General features: G+C 40.7%; 1 protein-coding gene across 13 annotated transcripts in view; it reads right to left on the reverse strand.

Annotated features, from left to right (window-relative positions):
• Positions 1-13,872, reverse strand: part of ADAM22 (ADAM metallopeptidase domain 22) — a 128,964-nt gene that overhangs the window by 52,260 nt on the left and 62,832 nt on the right. For all 13 annotated transcript variants that reach the window (XM_039548960.1, XM_039548959.1, XM_039548958.1 and 10 more), the window contains exons 5-6: positions 4,309-4,391; positions 603-666 (exon numbers count right to left, since the gene is read on the reverse strand). In XM_039548960.1, coding sequence (XP_039404894.1) covers positions 603-666; positions 4,309-4,391 — 147 coding nt within the window. The remainder of the gene's footprint in view (positions 1-602; positions 667-4,308; positions 4,392-13,872) is intronic.

The raw sequence follows: 13,872 nt of genomic DNA on the forward strand, positions 1-13,872 counted from the left end.
ATCTCATGAGCATTAAACAGACAATTCCAAAGGTTCTTCTTACCCAAAACATACACCAGTGAACATGGAAGTTGCAAGGCACCATTACTCTACAGTCCTCTTTTCCCAACTGCAGTGTGATGGGTAATGCCACAGTTAATCACTTTTTATATCTGAGTACCTCAGACACAGTGGCTGAGCACACTTAGAGCTAGGCCTAAACTAGGCTCCCAGAGCTGCTCGGGGAGAGAGTCAATGAGAGTCACAGGAGCTGCTGAACTGGAGTCAAGGATGACCCAGGAGGAGAGTGATACAACAAACCCAGAGCAGGAAGTGCCAGAGAAGGGGACAGGGCACTCACAGCTTCTGCTGCTGGCTCCAAGGGACCCTCCTCTGGTGCTGTATTGCTCTACAGCCAAGTGTTACAGAGCACAGACATATAGACCCACCACTGCCTCAGATTTGGAGGTCTGCTTTTGTCTGTGAAGATGGAGTCTCACATACGAAGTAAATGAGTTGGGAATGAGGGGATGACCCTTTGGTCCCACGGCCTTATGGCTACCCTGTACCTATGGATGACTGTACTCAGCAAACACAGCAGGACTACTCTAAGTTCTACTTACATCTGAAGTGTAGTTTTCATCTGGCTCAATAAGGTAAGTATGATTTCCATCATAGAACATCCCACTGTCAAGAGCAGGAAAATATAAATACAGATTTAATAAACAAATACTAGTGCAACATGGAAGTAACTTCTTAAAGTTAATATACTTTAAAAATTTAAATATCTGGACAAGGAAGAGTTAAAAATGGTTTCAGGAACTGAATGTAATTCTGGATCACTCTTTTGTTTCTTCACTTCAGCAAGAAAGATTTTCTCCTGTGGTGAATCAGACTTCTTTCTTCCACAAACCTTCACTACAACATATACAAACACCACAAAATGGACTAATTTACCAACTGAAAATCCAGTTCAAAACTTCCACTCCCATGCAAGAGATAGCTACCTGCAACAGATAAATAAGGGTTCCCTGTCTTAAGGAACACACATATTTGGAACATATATGCATAGGTTTCCCCAAATAAAAATGTTGTTGAATTGAATTAAATTATCCTTAGGTTTTAATGGGGTTTTTTATTAACTCTTTCCTTAGTGTTTCATTTTAAAAGTGTTGATACAAATATTATTCTGTAAGAGCAAAAAAACAAAGTAAAAGTAAAAAAAAATTCCTATAGAAATGCATTCTGATCTTCAACCAAACCAGAACATTGTTTAAGTAATTTTGCCTTTATTGCAGTGGCATACACACATGGTTGGCATTAGGCTGTGTCAGCATGTCCCTTTCAAAGGGCCATTACTAAGGTGTTTAAGCTTGGCCCTAAACATGAACTGTAAGTTCAAACTTGGCACATAGCGCACAACAACAACAGCATAAAACAGAGATCATTTATTTACTTACATTATGGTTAAAAACACCCAAAACAAACAGGAATTATAAGCAACAGAAGCAGATACTTTTCTTTTTTTCTTATGCAGCACTTTTTTTTAATCAGCAAAATTGACATTCACAGAAGTAACCTGGTTTACTGACTGTGTAACATATATGAAGTGTGAGCATAACTACAATGTAAAGCTCCTTCACCTTTCAAATTACCTGTGCCTATTCTTTAGAAATAAATACTGTCTTATACAGTTTAAGCAAAATATTCAAGCACCTGTTGAAGCTTCTTTGCCTGGGAATAAGATAAGATTGGGGAAGATCCTGTAGCTCCTCATCAGGCAAAACTTTCCGTCCCTCTAATTGCAACTTTAGTTAAGCACAGTCTGCTGTCAGCGAAGAGCTTCTCGTGAGACTGCTGCTCCCAGCAGCACTGACCTCTGATCAAGTCACTCCACAGTGACAAGAATAAGAGTCACGGCTGACCTACAGACCTGACCTGCCCACTCAGAGCATTCACGGCTCTTTTCCGACCAGCTACCACAGCCCAGTATGCTCTGAATAAACCACACGCTCACGGGTGTGTTAGAGAGAAAACAACAGCAAAACATTTCAAAAGCCTGCGTTTTGGTGGTGTGTATTCTTCCGACAATCACATTTGTAGCCGTGACAGCCGAATTCACAGCAGCAGTTTTTACGTTCACCGCCAGCCGGCAGCAAGATCCCAGCCGTGCCCGCTGCCTGTGCCCTCGCCGGCCAGCCCGGGCCGCAAGCCGTGCCTCACCTCAGCTCACCCACATCCCAGCAACCGCCGGCGTTTGCGTTCTAAGGCTTCCGTGGGTTAACTCATAGGAAACCGTGGTTACCGCATATCCCACAGCAAACAAACAAAACAAAAATCCAAGCAAAATGGCTTGCTCGAAGTTAAGGTTGCAGAGATACACTTGTCATTAGCCAAGTCACTAAGAAGGCGACCGTAACTTCATGTACTCTGTCAGCCAGTCATGTGATAAATTTAATAAAAGGAAGGACACAAAGCAGACATTACCAACAGAAGAACTCGTAACATATGATTAAAAAATCCCAGCGTTTTTTCACATGTATGAAAAATTCTGCTGTTACTGGCTGAGATCTAGAGGTACTCATACTCAAAAGAGGAGATTGGCATGACCTTTAGAAAGATGAAGCTTGTTATTCTCTTAAAGGCATCTGTTCTATCTCATGTACTTCCTAAAATTCATGAAAGCAAAGCTCCTGCCCTGCAGACCTTACAGAAGACAACTCTCCCAGCTACTCTTATTTCAGCAAGATGCTCCAAACTGTGCTTGAAGCTAAGGAACTCTGATTGCCAGTGTGAGTTTCTAATAATTACTTCTCATTTAAAATCGACTGTGTAGGAGCTAGTTGTATTGATGGAAATGCAGTGTCAGAGAATGTCAGTTTAATACAGCTCAGGAAACATTACTTTCTCATACTGGATGCTTGAAATACCAGCCTGATTAGAGTAAACTTGGGTGAAGGAACTCAGCTGAAACTTTATTTTATCAGGGGGGAAAAAAATGGTGGGGGAGGAGATGGGGAGATACTTCTCAAGAGAGAACTAAATTATACAATGAAAAAAATGCATCATTCATCATGTAACTTTAGAAGGGACCAATTTGGGTATCAGGCCATTTAAGAATACAGAGCAGCAGAACAGTCAGTTTTAAGCATAAACCCACAAAAAGAGGGCAGGGAAAGACATAGGCAGGCTCTCCTTCCTTCCTGCTTTTACTCCTAGGAGTTAGCAGGGGCCAAGACCTAATGGATCACTGCTAATGGAAGCCATGCAGTGGCTCAGGATGCATTAGGAAGCTACTATTTTTAGGCTCACTGTCCATACTTGAAACTGGACTCAAGTTTCTTGAGCTGCACAGCTGTTAATCAGACAAGTTCAAGGATGACAAGTCGTCTGCATGCATTCTCCCCTTCATAACAAAGAACACACAACTATAGAAGGAAGACACTACTCAAATAAAAGTACTTCTACGACTGGTACCAGAACTATACAATAGTTGCAGATAGACAATAGGCTGAAGAAGAATTCCATCAGCTAAACCCTGCTTCCACAGAAAAAGGTGAAGCTCATTTGATCTCCACACAGGCTCACTTGCTGCCATGACTTTTCAAGCTGATGTCAGTATTAGAAGTGCTGAGATCCTGTAATTCCCAGATGCAACAGGCACTTGGTTGATCTGAAAACCTGACTAGCATCATTCAATAGTGCCAAAAGTAGACACATCCAAAAGCTATACAATACATACACAGCTTCATGTAACCCTCAGCTGACAGAGGCTTTAATTATATCATCAGTAAAATTATGTGCTTCGAAGAAAAATTACTGCACCCTCTTATACCTTTTCTTCTAGATTTTTTCAAGATTTTACTGTATCCAATGTATTACCCCATACACACAGCTCAAGACCAGAAATTCTGCTAAAAACTATGGATAGTGCAAGATAAATTCTAAATTGACATTTTCTTTGTAAAGAGACTAGAAAAGAAATAAAATATGCATCATTATAACAACAAGAAAAGAACACAATTTCCAAATTATTCACTGGCATTGTTTTTATTCTTGCAGAATAGGATGTTTTCAGCTACTTCTTTCTACTCTGCTATCTCTGTAATAAATTATCTTAAAACAATACCTGGCCACTGCCACAAGTCCTCAGTTTAGAAAAAAGAGGAAATTCTGAAGATTGCTGATTACCTAATATTGGTGACAAACTAGTAGGAAAAGAAATAGCACTTATTTTACTATATACATATGTTATTTTAGTATAAACAACTTGATTTTGCTTAAAAGAGTAATAAACAAAGGTCAGTAAAAACAAAACAGCAGACTTACTGTAATCCATGGCATGTTGACAAGGCAACAAATGATACAGGATTTCCTCGAATTTTTCCCTGATAATAGCAATGTTCTCCTCCCTGAAATTGGAAATTGAGACTTTAAATCCATGGGACATCCCACAGTATGACACTCCATCCTGTCAAAGACTGCTTTTTCACAAACACATTGCCAAGCCATTGACATGGCACCAAGAGTTCATCCCACCTTCTTTGATCCATGGTTTGGTACTTAGACAAACATCATCATCCTGACACTTCACACCAAATGGTGTATTTCACAATTTCAGTGTGAAACCCCTGACATCCTGAGATGCATTTCAGAGACAAATTTCTCCAGAAGTGAGAAAGTGCTCATCTTTGTTCATTGACTAGAAAAAGAGTTGGAAGTAGGGGGCTTTGACTCAACATCTGCTCTGCACATGACTACATCAGACAGGATGAACTCTGCTCTGAGGGTAAGGCAATTTCCTTCTTCTGAGGAGAAAGGTATGCTTACCAAATAATAATAATGCTTGATTGAAAAAAAAAGACCAAATCAGAAGCAGTTCCTAGCACTCCAAAACTAATGGAAACCCTAAGAATAACTAAGCAGTAAAGGAATACAATGAAAATAAGTATTTGCCTCTTCTCTTCTACAAATTAAATGTACACCTTTCAAATAAAATCCAGCAGACTTTACTCAGAAAATCCGCCCTGGTTTCACTGATAGGGATGTAAGCCCTACTGCACATGCAATAAATGTATTCAGTATTGCACAATGTCAATATTTGTATGCAAAATTAGGAAAACAATTCAAACATCCCTTAAATTCTCACTTCCATCTACTCTTCAGAAGAACTTACCTATTATTGCCTCGTCAAATTCAGTTATGTTGTAATGCACTAACATTGGTTAAAGGACTATGAAGGAGATTTTCAGTGGGTTTTTTTTTTAATAGCATTTATTTGCAAATACTTCTTCCAGCAAATGAATGAATAATCTACCTAGCCCAGTATATCCAGCCCTGTGAATATTTATGTCCATTTACTACAGGGAGGGAAAGGCATTACAATTACAGCTTTTTCAGAAGCCAGCAGTCACTTGCATGATGCATAGCACAGTCATTTCAGACATCTGACATTAAACGCTTTTGGATTTTATTTTTCAAATATGAAAAAAAATTAATCAAGATAGGGCTAAAGGTAAAAAAGTATGTAGGCTATGTTGGTAGTTTTGTGGTTTGATCGGGAAATCCTGTTCTCTTTTCTACAAGATGGGGAAACTATTGCTAAAAGCAGCTACAATGTATGGAAGCCTCTGGTTTGAGGTGCACTCCTTAAGAGAGTATAGGAGCCTGTTTGTTAGAGCATGGCTGCCTGCAGGGAAACAGACTTGACTCAGCCTGGTCAGTGGAAATTGTTATTTGCTCCCCAAGATCTTCTCTGTTGGACCCCAGGGCGCGCAGTGCAGAGCACCTGGGGCAGCTCCCGCTGCCGCCACAGCAACAGCACTGCAGAGAATGCAGCCGCTGACCCCACACACTGCGACTCTGACACTGCTTGCCAGGCTCGTTCCTTCGCTCCGCAAGAGAATCCCTGCGGCATTTCGTCCATTAGAAGTGTGGCACCTTTTCTTCCCCCAATTTCTTTCAATCTCGTTATTTTCTCTCTTTCACATACCACTTTTTCCTTCCACTTGCTGCAGTGACTGCAGCCACCTCCACTGCCCATCCACCTTGGTGTCTTTGTCTTTGGGGCAGACACAGAACACCTTCACCACGCTGACCTGCACAGTAACCACCATGCTGCCCACCATGGGCACCTCTCTGCTCGGATGCCTGAAGGAAAACTGGTGCCACACAGGTAATGTTTGACTCCCTGTCTCACATTGGTAAGAAGCTCTGTGGCTGACCCATACCAGGCTACAACAAGGTGTGTCTGGCAGCAGCTGTATGACCCATTACCTTTGGACCAGCATTTCTCATGACTATCAAGAACTTGGGACACAGATCAAGTATCTGTGAAAAGGAAATTGTTTTAATTTCTGCTTTGTACTCACAAATATATTAGCCACCAATATCCTAAACTTATTTGATTTCAGAGAGACTACATCATACTTTGTTTTTCCTGAAACCTTGGCTCATTTTCTCCATTCTATCCTCCTTTTCTACACCTGTTTATTTCCTGTATCTTGGCTATTTTAAGCTCTCTTCACTTGAGATTTTGTTTCTTTCAGTCTGTAGGGTGACCCCCACTACAGATCATGGAACTGCTTAAGCCTTTCAGGAATATATGAATAAGAAGTAAACAAAGAGAGACTCCAGTAAGCAAATAACAAAACTAACAATCAAACTATATGGATGATCTAAAACCTTATAAGCAATAAAATACTCTCTAAAGAGAATACTTGAAGTAGTATTCCTGTAAAAGATATAACTGGAATAAGTGCATGAATGTGGGAATAATACTGAAAAGACTATCAGTAGGGAGTTGTACAGACTTCTAGCTGTGGAAGGAATTTGGAGTAATTACACAAATTGGTTTGTTCCCAGAAAATGTAGCTAATATATACCAGAAATAGAATCTCAGGCTCCATTAGTTTGCAAAACCATGTCTTTGCAACCAGAAGGAACATTTTTTCATACTAAGAATCCAGTCTGTGGCTCAAAAGTGTGTTTTGATCTTCCTAATGAGAATCAAATAAATGTCCCATGACAGTACCTTCAAATTAATTTATTCTGTAATAAATCCATGGGAAAAAATTATGCATACAGATCTAGAAAAGAAAAATATAAGAAAAACAGCTCTAAATTATTTTCTGGGGAAAATACAAGTCAGAAACAAATTCTACTCTATTTGGTCAAATCAATTCAACTCAGTGATCTACTACAGCTCATGGTAATTCTGGTGGTAATAGAAACACAACTCTGATCTCAGTCTCAGGGACCAATTCTTAACACTACAAAACATTAATTTCTATATGCTAGCATTTGGGAGGTATTTTTTATGTTGTACTTATGTTCCTATCATTATAATGTAAGTCAATTCAAACCAGTAAATAAAATTAACTTAAGCTAATAAAATTTATTTTCACTTCTTTAAATGAAGACAGTTTTTTTCCAAGCACTTGATGCATGAGATTATCTGAGGTGGTTAGAGCACGGTGCTAATAACACCAAGGTTGTGGGTTTGATCCCTGTATGGATACTTAAAGCTACAAATTCTGAGAACAGAAGTGTTCAAGAAACCACTGGATGTGGCAGTCAATGCTATGGTTTAGTTGGCATGGTGGTGTTCGGTCAAAGGTTGGACTAAATGAACTTGGAGGTCATCTCCAGCCTTAATGAGTCTGTGATTCTATGGTTCTGTACTGAGAGTCAGGACACTACAGGTGTCCTGTGGAGTCCTCCAAGGTCAATTTTTTTTTGGAGCACATGTACCTTTGGACAAGAAGTTTACTGCTGTTGCCTCACTATAGTGCTAAGGCTGAAATCATGCTGGGTTTGACATGTACTAAGCTGTTTTATAGCAGGTGCTGTAATGAAATACACTGTATAAAAGAAGAAATCACAGTATGTGGGAGATCTAAGACCACCAAAAGACTAAACATAGTCATCATATCTTCTTTTATTCTGCTCTTGGAAACACTCCCTGAAGGACTGGGGTTGTCTCCCTTATCTACTGGTATCTGTAGCAGTGAGACAAAAGCTGAAAAAAAAAAATCTTCTTTTTTTTCCCCAAAAATATTCTGGTCCCATATGAAAATTAAGACTTCCCTTAGGAGCTCAAATTAGCATCAACTACAGCTCAGTCCAGAACATCAAGGGTGTTTTGTGAAGAGTTATTGGCTTCCTGTAGCTAATAGAGCCTCTCTCTGTTCTCTCAAAAGCAATAATTGCCCATCTCAGCAGATCAAACCTCCACACTGGCCTTTGCCAGCTACTGGGGAATGGTTCGGTGTAAGATGAGAGGAAATCAGACTGCTCTTCTAACATATGCAATCCATAAGTCTGAGCAGCACATTTACCCACTTCTGCTCTAAAATTGAACCTGGTCACTACAGAGTCTGTGAGAAAATTAGGCGAAATGTCACCTCCTATGAGGCAAAGCCAGCCTGGTGACAATGGCTGGGACACAAACCTGCAACACACACAGGCAGACACTCATGCCATATCCAAAGGCAGGCTAATGCTACAGTGGGGAGAAGTTTGACATTTTTGCCTCCACAAGGCACACAGCCACCGTTCATGCTGCGGTTTGCACCATGCAAGGCAAATTGTCTGCCAATGCCCATGGCACTGTGTTGTCCATTTCCTTGGATCAGTAATTTATCCTTCCTGCATGAATCTTCTTGATGTGATGGACAACCTACTGGTGATGTCCAAGGGCAGTACAGAAAATACAGATTTTTAACAGGAAGTTTATTGATTTGGAGAGATAAAAATGTAATAACCTCCTACAAAAAATAAAAAACCAAAAACCAGAATGACCCCAGGGTCTATTAAAGCAAGTTAATCATTATGGTAGTTGTCAGTTCATAAGATAGTCTTCATCTTGATGCTTAAGTTGGATAATTATAGCAAAATCCTGAATTAGGGCTATGTGCCCTGTGAACTGCTACAGCTCATCTCATCTCCAACCACATGCAACCCTTTTGCCCATGTCAGTACAAGTTTTCCTGCAACTTTGTCGGGTACGTACTGTGGCAAAGATAATAAAAAATGATAAGACACAGATGTCAGCAATGCAAGTAAAACCCATGCCCTTTTTTATCCTTTAAGATAGTTTGTCCCTGCTTTGAGAGGCACCAGCTGCTGAGCAGACACAAAAGAGATGAAAAAAACATTCACCAATATTCATAATAAAGGGTGAAATAAGTAAAGCAAAAGAACAGCCCTGACAGTCATTAATGGTTGCAGTTCACCCTTCTCTGCAGTCAGAGTGCAGAAAGCATCTGCTGACCATTCACTGGCAGGGCTTGTTATTCGTCTCAGAGACACTATGACCTTCCCAGGGGAGTAAAATAAAGATGCACATTCATCTGCTTTCTACATTGGATCTCCAAGTAAGCCATCTTCTGCAATTAAGAGAGGTGCTGGCCAGTAAAACTCATGCAACAGTCAGGCACTGACCTTAAAATTAATACCTCCCTTCTCCTACATCTTCCTATTTTAACATTCTTTAATCCAAAGGAAAAGAGATTGCTGGTCTAATTCAAATCCTAGTAACATATCTCTCTCTCTTTCCTTGCAGCAGAAAGCTCCCAAAAGGCCAGCTAAGGCTCAAGCCACCATTCTGTGAATGCCAGATAATGTTTAGCTGCCAGACATAATTATTAGCTGTTTAAGGAGCTACCCATTGTGGGACCACTAGTTACAAAAATTCATAACTAAGGCTGCATGAGCAACAGCAACAGGAAAAGAAAATGCACCCTCGATCACTGACTTCTAGCAGAAAACAACTTGTTATGAATGGGTTTCTATTTGTAAACAGAAAAGTCAAAATGGCACTTTGACCTGTGTAACTGCAATGAGAGAAGACATTTAATTGACACATACTTCAGCAATTGGCAGGGGCCCTGCTGTCAGGCTGTGCTGAGCCCTGTGCTCAGCTTTTACTCAGCTCAGTAACAATGCCAGGAACCTGGCACCACCTCTTTGCAGAGTAGTCTCTGGACTGCAGATGCCTGAAAGCCAAATGTTCTGAAAATGTGAACGGTGCCCTCCCTCTGTAGGAGGATGGCTATCACATGTGCTCATATAACTCAGAGCCGACACGCTGTAGTGACATTAGATTATAACGCTGTTTCAGATTCTGAAATCACAGACACAGATTCCAAAATTAGGATAAGGCACAGCTGCTTCTAAACCTTCTCCACAAAATGCCCATGTTTAAAGACTGTTGGCAGCACTCTTAACAAACAGAGACACGCATGTATGTGACAGGATCCTGCACGCAGGCGACTCGCTCCAACTGCCATCAGTGACTCACAGCAAGAGCCTTCAGCAGATGGCACGAGGTATCAGCCCAGCTCCCCGGTTCAGAGGCCAAATGAGGGTTGTGTTTACTGCCCAGTAGCTATAAGAGAAGATGCTCCACGAACATAGCTGCAGGGTGTGGACAGAGAGCTCATGCCAACGCAACACCATCTGCTCTGGAAGCTGCCTTGGCATCTGCCTGGGAAACAGACTCTTGACTTGCCTTGACTTACCTTGGTGTTAGGGAAAATTATTTTTATTATTGGCTGCCAGACAAAGATGAGGCAGAGGAGAACAGGTTACCTCTTCCTGCCTACTCTGTTGCTGCCTTTCAGACAGCTCTTGTACCAGTGGCTAGTGTCTCTTAAGTCATGGCATACAAGTCATTTTAATGACAGTCATTTTGCCCCATTCCTGCATGCCTGTTCCAGGGAAATGGAAGTAAACATTTTAAGGGACAGTATGAAAATTCTTTATAATCTACCCATTCTAATCTGCCACTTCAATTCATCAGCCTGTCCCAAGTGTGAAGCCAAGGTATAAGAATGTGATTTACAAGATTACTATAAACACAGCACAACACCTACATGGATACCAATCAGTCAGCAGAACATAAAGTTCTGAGGAAAATAGAAAACAATACCACTCTTATATCCTTATTGGCTCATTATTTCTGAATGACAGAACCTTCTCTCTAAGTGAAAATTCACAGAGCCTTAGGCTGTGTCTAGAAACATTAACCGACTGTTTATAATCCAGTGCCAGTTTGGTATCCATAGGGAACAACAGACATGTCTAGGCAAAGCTATTTACAGAAGTCAAGATGAAGAAAGTAAAGATGTCAAGCTAAAGCACTCCAAAGCCTTGCATGGAAGCAGTCCTTCAGAAGTACAGCAGCTTCTGTTTGCTTAGCTTAATTCCCCCTCAAAGGGATTAAGTTAAACCCAAAAAGATAGTTTTATTTTTAATAAGAGCATCTACAAAGTGATTTTATGTTCTTTAATGTTATAGAAGTAATTAATTTCTCTCAGCCATACTCCGTCCCTGTATGGTCTGAGATTACAGAACACTTGGTTGCTACCAGTCTCTGGCTATGTACACCGTATGTTGCAGGCTCATGGAAAATAACTCATGAGGTGCACAAAGCTGGGAGACTTTTCTGCAAGTTCAAGCTGTCCTCCTTCTGGAACGAGAGAAAACTGTGGCAGAGTACTCAAGAGGTGACTCCTGATGGTCACACAGTCGCTTGACTTGTCACTTCAGCAGAACCATGCACCATCACTGGGGTCCACATCCACAGTGAAATGTACTTTTTAAGCTCCGGAAGACTTCCACTTTCTGACAGTTTTTTTCCCCTGCAGGACTAGTTATACCCACAGGATAATTTTTTTAATGTCACAAAGAAAAGGGAGACAAGATAATTAAACCTTCAAAATCCTACATGAATCATGATCTGGGATTCATTCTAGTGTAGTATATTCAAAACCATGACCTGGGAATGACTCCTAATACAGAAAGCTGCTACTTTTAATTTTCTTCTCCTTGGTAGCAGGATGTATGTAGAAAGTAAGCTAGTAATAGCAGGGAGATAATCAGATATTTTAAAAAAGCTACTGTAAATGTACATTAAAAGTGCCAGCCTGCACCATCATTAGGTCAGGCAAATGCATTATATACAAGGGCTGATTATCTTGCCCTGGTATCCCCCAGAGGATACTAGATTTTCTAAACCCCAAAGGGCTTGCTTCCAAAATTCAAACAATGCTACAACAGGAAAATGAGATATTTCTCAATGCCTATCAAGTTAGTGTGACAGCATGACACTACTGAAAGAAAAAGATGTCCAGAATAACTGAAAACACATGGAAATTAAAAAATTTTGTCAACTCTTCATCAAGACACATACAGTAACATTAATTCCAGTCAAAACTTACAGGAAATAATTTGACTGGTATACTCTGAGACCAGTTTGCTTCCATCCTGCCATTCTGTTCCACTACTACACTCTAATCTTCGCCTTCTTGTGGAACTTTCAATTTATGAACTTCCATTGTACAGTGAAAACACCCGTAATTAGTCTCTAAGTGTAAGAAGTTGCCATTTGTTCTATTCAGTTTTTATTTACTCTATTGGTCAAAGATAGCCAGTTCTCCAGCTGATCTTTCTGTGCACTCTAATGCTTCTCACTGTTGGCAAATTTCATTAACATACACATACTTTTTTTTACAGAAGTCATTAATGAAAACATTTGATGAGAGCACTCTGAAGATCAACCTTGAAGGAACCCCCTGCTAAACTGTGTCAGACTCAGACTCCCTGTCAGTTCTTCTTCAGCTAGTTTACTGCTATCACTAAAAAGTAGATTATGGCCCAGATTTGTTAATAATTTGCCATGAGGCAAACAGAGCTCTGTTGAGGGTGTAAGAGAGAGGAGATCTGACGACATTACAGGAACCCTTGTTCAAAGTCCTCTCTCAAACAAGCTAGAGAGTGATTTTTCTGATACTAATGGCTTCTCCAGTCTCTGGACACAGCCAAAAAAGCTCTGCCAGAAACAGGCATATATAATTCCTGCATTATTTATGATTTGTTCCTTTTCAGTTTTCATCACCAGGTTGTGCAAGTTCCAGGTACATGCACACAGAGCTCCCCACCAGCCCCAGGCTCCAGCCTCCCAGGGCTGAGTCTTCCTGCACTCCCATCCCATCCTCTGCCAGCCCAGCTGGTATTCTGCTTTTCAGGAGAAAATGTAATCCCTTACAGGAATTAGCATACAGGCTTTTCTGATAGCTGAAACACCTTCCTCTTTGGTTACAAAATGGTGAGTTACCAAAACCTGAAGAAAAATAAGAGATTCTACTCAGACAGTGGATGCCCTAACTGGAAGATGGCTGCAGAGGCACTTTGTTGTAAGACTGGAAACATAGCAGTCAATTATTAAAATGACCTGCTCACTGGTTAAGTGTTTATTCTGGCTGCACCAAAAATTATTGTAGACTTACGATCAGTTCATACCTGTGGAGATAACAACTAGATGTTGGAATGCTACTTAGGTAAGGTCTCATCAAACACAAGCACAGATGTGACACAGACACACACACTGCCCTCAGTAAAGGGACTGTACCTTAACAACTCCTCAAGTACACCAGATTTGAAGGAGAAAGTTTAACAGAAAAAGCAGTACCTGCCATATCAAGGGTACCCAGACTCCTCTGGTCTTTCAAGATTTTAATATTTTTCTCCCTTATATATTATTTTCCTTAAAAAGGACATTTAAAGAGCCATTCAAATACACATCATGTCACACACTAGCCAAGGCTTTATGCACAGCAAGGCAATGAAGAACAGTAATTTTCCCCTCTTGTGCAGAAGCATTAAAATAGCTGTAAGCTACAATAACAGGCATCTTGCACACACTGCTTGTCAAACAATGCACACAACATAATGGCTACTTTTGCAAGCTAACAGCTCTGCTTTGCTGTGCAGCATTAACATGCATTTGCCCCACACCCCCCATTGGCCAAACTACAATGATGGCTCCTCTGCTGGCACCCCCACAGAGCAGGAGGCCGTGCTGGGGCACCCCAGCTGGACAGGATGGCT

The sequence above is a fragment of the Corvus cornix genome, chromosome 2, assembly GCF_000738735.6.
Source record: "Corvus cornix cornix isolate S_Up_H32 chromosome 2, ASM73873v5, whole genome shotgun sequence".
NCBI lineage: Eukaryota > Metazoa > Chordata > Aves > Passeriformes > Corvidae > Corvus > Corvus cornix.